The following is a 10545-nucleotide window of genomic DNA, read 5'->3' as shown; positions in this document are numbered from 1 at the left end:
ATTCAAACAATGTCTGTTTAAAATAACGCTCCCAACTTGTTTAATGCTTGACTCCTCTGCTTCCGTCTCTGGTGGAAGGGACTAAGATGTGTGCAAATGGTGACATGAAAGCGGCTTGTCTCACAGACAAGAAAACCCGTTGATCTTAATTTTCAGCCGTTCTGCACCTGCAGTGTAACAGGTTCTGCTTGTTGTGGAGATATTTGCGGTATACTGGTATTGTACTTGTAATTATAAGGACAGTAAAGCAAGATAGTGATGGATGTGTCGAGGGGGGGAGGGGAGGTGGTAGATCCTGCAGTTTTTTTTTTTTTTAAACTAATCATCCTGGTAAAGTTAAGTGTTTCCTCAAATGACTTTTTTGGTCCTTGTTGCTCTGGACAGGCTCCACAGAGAGCTCTTTATGACGTTGCTCCAGTGTGGGTGATGGAACAAAGTCCACAGTCGTCACTTTGTGCAAAAAATATGCAGCATGGAGTTGAGGAGGTTCAAACTTCAGTCTGTTAGTGAGGTCCTCTTTGTTTCTCGGCACAGCGTTTCTTGACACAATGAGGGACTTGTGGAGTGACTGGAGCTTCAGCCCATTAAAACTATGTCAACACGCGTTTCTTAAAGCATTTCCAGGCCTGATTTTTTTTATAGCCACATCTGACAAAATCACCATTCAACTGATTTAAGGTTAACGTCTGCAGTGAGTTAAAGGAAACTTAAAAGCGAGATGATCTCCCACAGACTTCATTTGAAGCAGCAAGATGTCTTGAATATTTTCTCACACAGCCTCACAGCGTCCAACATATTTCACTCAGGAGCTCCGTCCTGCTCCCGTTCATGTATACTGGAACTACTATACTATACTCCTTACACAGAGATTGTAACATAGTACATCCCCAGATAAGGGGGACATTTCTGGTTGAAGACATAAGGCCACGCTTCGCACTTCTCTGCAGCCGTGTGTGTCTGCATCTCTCACTCAGGTGCAGAGTTGGCTCTTCCTCCCTTCGACCTGCAATCATCGGGTGAAGCTGCTGCTGACATGTCGGCATCAGCAGGGTCTCCACATCTCCTCCAAACTCCAGGTTGGAAACAAATTCCTTTGACTGATTTGTTCTTGTTCCCGCTGCGATCATCTCTGTCCACACTGCAGGAGCCTTCACAGACTGCTGCAGTGAATACGGAGGACCATAAGTGTTATAGATTAATCAATATATATCGAAACTACAAATTTATTCGTAATATAGTCTAATGAATTATAGGTTCATTGTAAAATCGTCCACTCTTCATAGTTACGAACGTAACGTGTATGAAACTCTTGAAAGCAGTTAGAAAAGTGCATTAAGTGGAGCAGAAACATAAGGAAAAAGGAAGCAGAACATGACCATAAAAAATGACAATACTACACGATAAAACTTATCATAAGACAAGAAAAAGGTAGAGAACAGCTAAGATGTGCTCCCCACAGTTTAATACAAAGGAAATTAAATTAATCTGGGCCTAATCAGAGCAGCGCTGTGGGAAAACTCCTTTATACTAAAAGAAAACCTTAGCAGAATCAGGTCGATAAAGTTATTTGTAAGTGTGTTAGGGTTTGATGATTTGCTGGTTAGAATTACTTAGAAAAACTCTGCCAAGTCTGATTGAAGAGGCTTTCACGGTCTTTACTTGAGTAATCCATAATCTGTACGCATGCTGAGCTTTATCTCATTTTAAATCAAGCAGTGCATTACATTGTCTTGCCCTTCCCCGTCCAGGGTGTAGTCAACCTGTTTAGCTGCTGAGGCCCCCCCCCCCAGGATAGATCACCTTGTCTTATTTATTGCAGCGTTACAACAGACACACACAGTACGCATCTTTGTTATACCACAGGAGGGCAACAGTGACAAGGCAAGACTAAAACCACAAAAAAGCAGCCAGTGTTCAAAGTTTGTGTCGTTATAGTAAATAATAACTCAAGGAAAATACAAAGTGCTGAGAGCAAGTGGTCGCCTACATTTATAGAAAGACTATTCATTGGCAACGGAATTAAAGTCCAGCGTGAACATCTTTAAGAAAGAGAGACGTCTGAAGAACACCTACCTGTGTGGGTGTAGGTTGACATCCGGACATCCTCTGACCGGCAGCCTCTCGCTGTGTTCATGGGAGCTGCTGACTCCTCTGTGTATTAATTGAAAATATTAAGAGCAGACACTGAGCACGGCTGTGTGTCGAGTACAAACCTGTGCCCCGATTTCCCCCGCAGAGCAGCTGTGCACCTGCAGGCCTGAAGTACAGGAAGTCTTTACATCACAGCGGCCCACTCCTCTGTGATGTCGGTCGCAGGACTGATGGTTGGCATGAACTGAAAGGACAGCAGCCCTTTGAAAGAGTCAAGGCACTCAATCTCTGTCACAGAGGAGCTGGCTTCAAAATAAGGGCCGGTAGTTAACACAAGTTTTTCCTCTTTCACAGAAGACAGGTCTTTTGTCTCAGGTGTCAGAATGAATGACTGTGGGCAGGATGTGAGAAGTCGGGAGTGACATGGTGGCCTGGAAAATTCACCGCACTCTATGTGACTGTTCTGTTGGACAGTGGAGTCTTTTTCTGCTTTTCTGAGCCATTGTTAGCCTTTATTCCTTATTCATGCTTCATCATGTTTGCACACCATGACGTTAAAATACCCACTAAGAATGATTACAGGCTATAACAGACAGACAAAGCACCTTAACCAAACTTTCTAACTTCAGAAAACACCAGCAGAAACACAGAGGGGCCTCATACTGGACTCTGAGGCTGCTCCCTGCAGTGAATCGGATCAGCACACAGGACAACTAAATGCTCCTGCTTCCTGCTGTCATCATGATGTTACACACTGAAACACGAGTGCCTGGTGGGGTTTACAGAAGCTTTTCAGATGATACCAACCAGTGGTTAATCTGTTCGCTGTGATGTTTCACAGCGGTAAGACAGGCGCAGGTGCTGCTAATAACACTGACGGTAACCAATAGCACTACATATCTAAGCTATGACACAGTAGTGCTGAGTCCACATGGACAGCTGATCTTTATCACATCTGACAATGCACTTGACAGATATTCAGGAAATGGAGGGTTTTTAAAAAGGCCCTTTGTTATTTAGATTTTACTGGGTTTTTTTTGTTTTTTTTAAACTAACTCTGAGAAAAGATCTTCTAGTCTTTTGAAGTTATGTGACCATTAACGTTAGCCTGTTAGCCTAACATATATATTGTTACGCCATGGAAAAGAAGAGACCAATTAAATAAAAAACTTGAAAAACTGTTGCTGCCATGGTTTGGGTTCACCTGTTCCCCGAGATGTAAAAATCACCACGAATCAGTTAAAAGTTGTGTTTAAACTGGGATGAAACAAGTGACCTCTTCTAGGATGACTGTCACCCCGGGGTTGGGGCACACTGAAGGTGTCACTGACTGCTTTGATCAGGATGAAAACTACGCCACAACCTTAAGGAGAGATGCCCATCACCTAACTGCAGATGGCAGGGTGTGTTTTAGAAGAGGTATGATCCACAAACTCGCCTTTTTTTATTATTTTTTTTATTACCAATTTGTACCTTCAAATGTTGGAATTTTACTGTTACTTTCCTTATTATGGTCCCCATGCCCTCGTGAGATAGCTGCAACTGCAAAATATAACATAACTAATAGAGGGGTCCCTGCTCATAATCTGCCTTTTTTTTTTTAACATGGCCTTTATTATGAATAAAAATCTGAAACTCGTTTAATGAACACTTTTAAACGATCCTGCTGTTGTTCATTTCAGCTGTTTAAACGGACTCCGCGGTGATTACACCTCTGTGGAGGCTTTAAACTGGTACTTTTCCACGCAGCAGGTCAGATACAGATTACAGTGCGCAGGCAGCACCTCCGCACCTCCGGGTGGCGCCGTGACGCGTTCCTCGTCACTTCTGTGACGTCCACCGGTCCGAGGCGGAAGCGGCTGTCAGGTCTGCGCCTGTAGGATGAAGATGAGGATGGTGCGTGAGAAAGCAACTTAAACGACTGAACAATACGGTTTAAAAAGTGAGCGATTGAGCAGAAATGAAGACTGTGTTTGTGACGGTCGGTACCACGAGCTTTGATGAGCTGATCCAAAACGTCACGTCCTCTGAGACAACACGGGTGAGTGAAGACTGATGAGAAGAGACCCCTCAGCATCTTCATGAATGGCTTCAAAGTTGTTTATGTACTGTTGTTCAGCCCTTTGGTGACTCAGGGAGCATGTTGTCATAAGACAGATGTATCCCGGAGGACAGTTTCCCTATAAAAACACAAAAGAAAATGAAAGTGTGCAGGTGAGAATAGAAAAACCTTCAGGCCTTTTAAAACAAATCTCACCTTAACATACATTATAAGGAGAAACAAAAACCATGTAATCAGATGAAAGTCAACAAAAATAGATATATAGGTTATCCTTTAAGTACAAACAACCCATGAAAAGAAAAAACATGAACTAAACCGTTGTGCTCAACAAATATGTCCGGAGACTATATTTGAAATTCATAAGAGAAGTTGACCTAAATGCAGTTTCATTATAACAGTCCTAAAGTAATGCCCTCATATATATCTAATACACAACAGACAGAGGTTGACAAATTACATTTTTAAATATGTGCCTTGACCAAGGAACTGCCCTCAACTTTTGAGAAAACAGGAGACAGGACAGTGATAAACTGACGGATCTTACAACAACATACATGTTCGACAAGGAGGGGCGAGGTTTTTACAAGATCCTGCACCGAGGACATTAACTGGAGGTTAGCTCGTCTAACAAAGTTAAAAAGGTGCACAGTTCTCCATAAGACACGCTATGTTGAGTGTGATAAAGAAAATCTATGTGTGTTCTGTAAATGTAAAACTGAAACAATCACAGTTTAATTTGTGTGTGTGTGTGTGTGTGATGTTTCCAGTGACTTTCGGTGGGAAAAGTCCCTTTTTTGTAATTATAACTAAAAGCCAAAAGGACTTTGTTCCCTGAAACTGTAGCATCTGATCTCCCCTGACTACATCTTTGTTTTTTATTTCACGGTATTACTTTAACTGTCTTTATTTCGGTTTCTCCTCTGTGATATATGTAGGAGCAATATTAATACTACGAATAATCCACACGCTATACACACAGGAGATTTGATAACTTTGTATTTAATTAATTTATTTTCTTTATGTGCTTCTTAATCCCACTGACAGACCTGATAAAGAACTTGCAGGTTGAATCAGAGTATGTGTTCCTCCTAACTTTGTATTTGTAACAGTAAATAAAATATATTTCACTTTGAGGGCACAATGGGAACACATGACCTGGACTGTGGGACAATACGAGTGTTTGATTGGGTTTAAAAAGTGTTTAATGTCCACCTGAGTTTGTGTGACTGCCAGTAAAGGTGGGTGCTTATTGATGGTGTGACTGCTGATGGAAGTAGCTATACTTTCTGCTCACATTCAGTGAAATGCAACAGAACTGATTGGACCGCTCATTACTGCAGTGAGATGGGAAATTAGCCAAATAGAACATTTCCAAAACAATTCGAGGACCTCTCAAGGCAGAGGCATGGAATGGTCTAAAATACAGGAGTCAGTCACCTGGCTTCAGCACAACTGAGCGTGTTTTCCACCTCCTGAAGACAAAGAGAGGCTGTCGGATCCTCGCAAACAAGCGGTAACTGAAGGCAGCTGCACTAAAGTCCTGGCAAGGCCTCTCAAGGGAGGAGACGGCATTCTTTATTTGTTGATGAAGTTCATGGCATTCAGCCAAAAAATCCACGTGTTCAGGATAATTTTTTCTCATATTTATGATCACGGCAGCCCACCACGCTGTTTTTGAGTCTCAGAAAATGGACCATTTGTAATTTCAGAGGCAGTTTTATCTCTCTGTGTCCAAATAGTTGAACCTGAATATAAAATAACTCAAAGAGTATTAGTTGCAGTCTTGTGATACCTGTGCATCTAAAATTTTAGTGTGTTTACGTCAGAAATAAAATGTTTCCTCATTAGCTTTGTCACAAACAGGATTGATGATAAATGTAAAAATCCTTTATAAACATTGCATAGCTTTACACTGGGCTGCACAAGATGTTTTTAGATGATTACATTTATGATGAGTAAACTAATATTACACTATGGAGATATTGGCCTTTGTGATTCAGAGGATAAATCCGTGATCACTTTTCGTACTGAGTTGTTATTTCCTGCTGCAGGAATTAAAGGCTCGTGGATATGAGCGTTTGGTTCTTCAGGTTGGAAGGGGATCTCTTCTTCCGGCTGCTGACAGCTGCCGACTACTCAGACTGGAGGCTTTTCGATTCAAAGACTCGATTGCAGAGGACATGAAGCAGGCTGACCTGGTCATCAGCCACGCAGGTGAGTAAATTTCAAAGATCGGGAGCACTTTAATATTGAAATTACAAGACAAAGCTGGTATTTCTTGTATCTTTCCAAAAGGCATAGAAGTCTATTTACTGTTCCGGTCGAATGATTGTGTCATTGTGGACATTCTTGGAGCGATTTCAGCTCTCCAGCTGTACTGAGGCAGAGTTCATCCTCCTCCTTTATTCCTTCAACTTTGTGCAGTCTACCACTGTCAGCTACACAGCACCACAGCAAGAGCTTCTTTTTTGGATGGTATCCACAGTTCATGGGAATGTAAAACGCCTTTGACGACGGTCAGTGACACAGCAGCTTCCACAGAGCTGTATCTAACAGTCTGAACCAGTTTCTCAGCTGAGGGGGACAGTTTGGATCTTCTTTCTGATTTAACAAAGTAGATACAGTTCTAATAACTTGGTCTTAATTACCATTGATCGGTCTGATGATGTTGGAATCTGCTGCTGTTGCGTGCTCTGTGAGACATTCTGGATTTCTGTGGAGCTACAATCCTCTTCCTCAGTATTTTTCTACTGTACTGCATATTGGTCAATGCAGTCAGTGCTGCCAAATACACAATTTCTTATCTTGGGGAAACTGTTATTTTTTCTATATTGCCATGACATTTATATCCAGAGTGAATACATGCAAAGTTCAGACCAGGAATAAAAGCAGGTGGAGGAATAGTGTGGCAACAGAGAACTTATTATTGCAGCAGACAGATACAACATTGGGCATCAGAGGGAGAACTATTTAACAGGAGCAGCTCTGGCTGAAGCGCCATAAATGGTCCACATACTGAACTAAAGTTAAGGACATTTAAACAACTTAAAGCTGCACATTTGTTTCCACTATCAATGTTTTTTTTTTTTAAATAATTAGATAACTAGTCTATAAAACTCAGAAATATCCAGATTGCTGTCGTGTCAAACAAAAGCAGAAAATTTTTGTATTTTAGCAACATAAATGTTCTTTATAGATGTATTTCTAAATGATCGATCAGTTAGTTGTTTAATCAGTGAAATAGTTTTTGGTTGTTTAATTATAGTAGCAGACCATTTTCGTAGCAGACATGTTGACATGTTAAAGCAGGAAAAACAGGTCAAATGATTAACAATATTGTTAACAATAAAGCCAGCTTTTGGTGTTTGTCCTTCCAAACAGTCTGGACAGACCTTTCATATCTAATGGAGCAGAACCATTGTGAATGCTGGCATCTCCGCCTGCGCTTTCCCTGCTGTGACTAAAGTTTATACCTGCACACCTGAAGCACGGCAGCTGGCAGCTGTTGTTTTCAGGACGGTGCTTCCTCGGATCCATCCGTGCGGAGCTCTTTGTTGTGACACCTAGCGAGGCGGATGGCCTGATGGTTGTCAGTCTGTTGAAGGTGGTGCGGTCCTCTGAAACAACACCGACGTGTTTTTTTTAAAACATGAGACGGAGAAAGAGAAAGACGCTCTGGCACACAGAAACGGTTGTCCACCCTCAGCTGTCTGCTCAACTTTTCTGAGACAGCAGCACACATGAACACATGGGTCCTGCTGAAAGATGTGCGTTTTCATAGGCATTATGTCAGCTGTCATTGTTGAAGCTTGCAACAAACCGAGCAGCGGTTTGTCTGTTACTATCAGATCAGAATGTTTTTATTTCATCATCATGAATAAGTATGTTATTATTTTTTCTTTTCAGGAGCAGGAAGTTGTCTGGAGGCTCTTGGTGCTGGGAAACCTCTGCTGGTCGTGGTCAATGACAAGCTGATGGACAACCACCAACTGGAGCTGGCCAGACAGCTGCACATGGACAACCACCTGTTGTACTGCACATGCAGGTATGTCCTCCTCAAAGATCTGGTTAATGTGACTCGTGTGAAATTGGCCGGCAGAGCTAAAGTGACTGTTTTTGCCTCTCTTTGAATGTTTCAGCACCCTGACAGAAACACTGAGGAACATGGACCTCTCTGTTCTGCAGCCGTTCCCACCTGGACAGCCAAAGAACTTTGCAAACTTTTTAGACAAAGCTCTCGGGGTTAAATAAAACCTTTGTACAAATTATAAGGTGATAAGTTTTAAATGATCATTTTGTGGATGATGTGACTGTTTTATATTTGTGTATTCAGTAATAATACATCGCTGTATAGATCTATGGCTGGGGACAAGCCTAATAAAGTCCCCTCTGGTACACTGAACTGTGTTGATTATGAGACGAAATGTGAATAATCTACCCTACATTTAGCGTGGCTTTTTATGACCATCTCTTCCATGTAATTTAAAAACAGTCTAAAAGTTTTACTAAAAGTAAGCAAATTATGCTGATTTTAAGAGGCACGAAAGGAATATTCATCATCACAGAGACAAGTTGTACCAACATGTGGCACAAATATGAGATGAGGTTTAAATGTGTAACCTTGGGGATTGATTATCAAGTCCTTCCAGACCAAGCACAGCACTTTTATTTCTTTTTCGTTTTAGTTTGTTCACTGGAAGAGGTTTTGTTAAACAGGAAATTATGGGTGAGAAGCAGCACATACTCTTAGCTTGTTCCATTAACCCCTGAATAGTGTTGAGTCACAACAGGAAACATTTATGTTCAATTTGTTTCCAGGACTTGAGATGCAAAAACATTTATCAGCAACCAACTATTTATTTTTCCAGATAAATCGGGCACTAAAAGCCTGTCTCATCAGAATATGTTTGATTTTGTTGAGTGACAAATCTGTTGTAACTTTTGTAAGAGCATGAGTCATAGAGAGTTGGGACAGTTCTCTATAGAAAAAGTCCCTTCTGCTCGTTTTCTAGAAGAATTTCAGTGGAATTCACTGTTACAGCAGGAATGGCAGCTTTCTTCGCTTCCCCTTCAATCAAGTGTGTCACAGCTGACAAACATAAACCGGCAGTGTCTGAGCCGCACAACAAATGCAACAAAATGGTTTCGGTTTCCGAGTGGTTGCAGCCAACAGCTGTTACATCTCATCACCTCAAGCCAAGTCACCGGATGCTTTTAACTCTGATAACAGAAGTATAGGATCAGGGGTAAAAACCACATTAAATGTAATGAATTTCTTTGAAGCGGGGCATTGGAAACTCCCACGATTTGGACCCAGTGGAAGTAATTAAGGTCACCAAATAACATCTAATAAGGCTCATTACTTTGCTGTTTCTGGCTTTCACGGTATGTTTCCCTGACAAAAGGTGAACCTGGTTCAACATTTTTCATCTTTATCAATTCAATATCTCCAAAAATAAGAATAAAAGTAACTCAGTTGTTGATTGTATTTCATGACAAACTTGGACAGTTCCCATTGATCCAAAGGGATCTGAGTAGCCAAAGACATTTAAGGCAACACAACAGTCTCCCTTTTCCTTGAGTCGCTTCAGCGATCTGATTTCGAGTGTTTCTGCCTGAAACACAATATGATTCACATGATGTTTGTGCCTACTGCAGGCTAATCGGTTAGAGATGGACACACTAATAAAGTGATTTTCTCTCTCGAGGTCACAGTGCTTGAGTGTTACTTTACTATCATGTTTTCATGCTCTACCTGTATATTCACTAGTATACTCAACTGCAAAAGACACTAATTTTTTGGGAAAGAAAAATCTGATTTCCTTTTATCTTAATGAGTGGTGAAATAACAAATACAATAATTTGTCTACGGCTCTGAAGTTTGACATTATAGAAGCTGTAAATGGTAGGAGTTTGGTGTTTTTCTTTAACCTTTTTCTTATATTCAGTGCATTCTTTAAATAATTACCAAGGAACTTAATTAAATTCCCATCCAATAAATAAATTAAAGATCAAACAAGCATCTCTGTGTAGCCACGGCTCGTTTCTCATTATCAAAAGAGAGGAAGTCAGCACAACTAATATGAAGGTTGCGAATACTGCACCAAGAAAACAATCAGATTAGAACTAATTCAGTATCAAGTATTTCTTGTTAGGAAACAAACGTCTCATTCATCTAGACAAGGGTGGACTGAATAAGTCTGCACAAACAGTAACAACTGGGTCAGAGCAGAGTGCGACTTCAGGCGGTGGTCAGTTGTGGATATCACATGACAAGAAGCTTGTTTGTTCAGTTTGTCAGGACACAAACATGAGCCTCGCACGTTTCCTTTGCCTTTCAGAGGACCGAATGACTTCAAGTATCAGAGCGCGTTTATTAAGATTTTACCATC

The 10545-nt window shown here is 41.1% G+C and overlaps 1 protein-coding gene across 1 annotated transcript; it reads left to right on the top strand.

The window, feature by feature from the left end:
* The first annotated feature begins 3934 nt into the window (after positions 1-3934).
* On the top strand, positions 3935-9861 carry LOC140317966 (UDP-N-acetylglucosamine transferase subunit ALG13). Its single transcript, XM_072395541.1, has 4 exons — positions 3935-4132; positions 6205-6367; positions 8060-8198; positions 8293-9861. Exons 1-4 carry the CDS (start codon positions 4052-4054, stop codon positions 8402-8404), a joined length of 495 nt encoding a protein of 164 aa, XP_072251642.1. The 5' UTR covers positions 3935-4051; the 3' UTR covers positions 8405-9861.
* The last annotated feature ends 684 nt before the right edge of the window (positions 9862-10545 follow it).

The sequence above is a fragment of the Leuresthes tenuis genome, unplaced genomic scaffold (assembly GCF_036924035.1).
Source record: "Leuresthes tenuis unplaced genomic scaffold, fLeuTen1.0.hap1 SCAF_11, whole genome shotgun sequence".
NCBI lineage: Eukaryota > Metazoa > Chordata > Actinopteri > Atheriniformes > Atherinopsidae > Leuresthes > Leuresthes tenuis.
The sequence above is the reverse complement of the archived record's forward strand: the minus strand, read 5'-3'. Positions and strand labels throughout refer to the sequence as shown.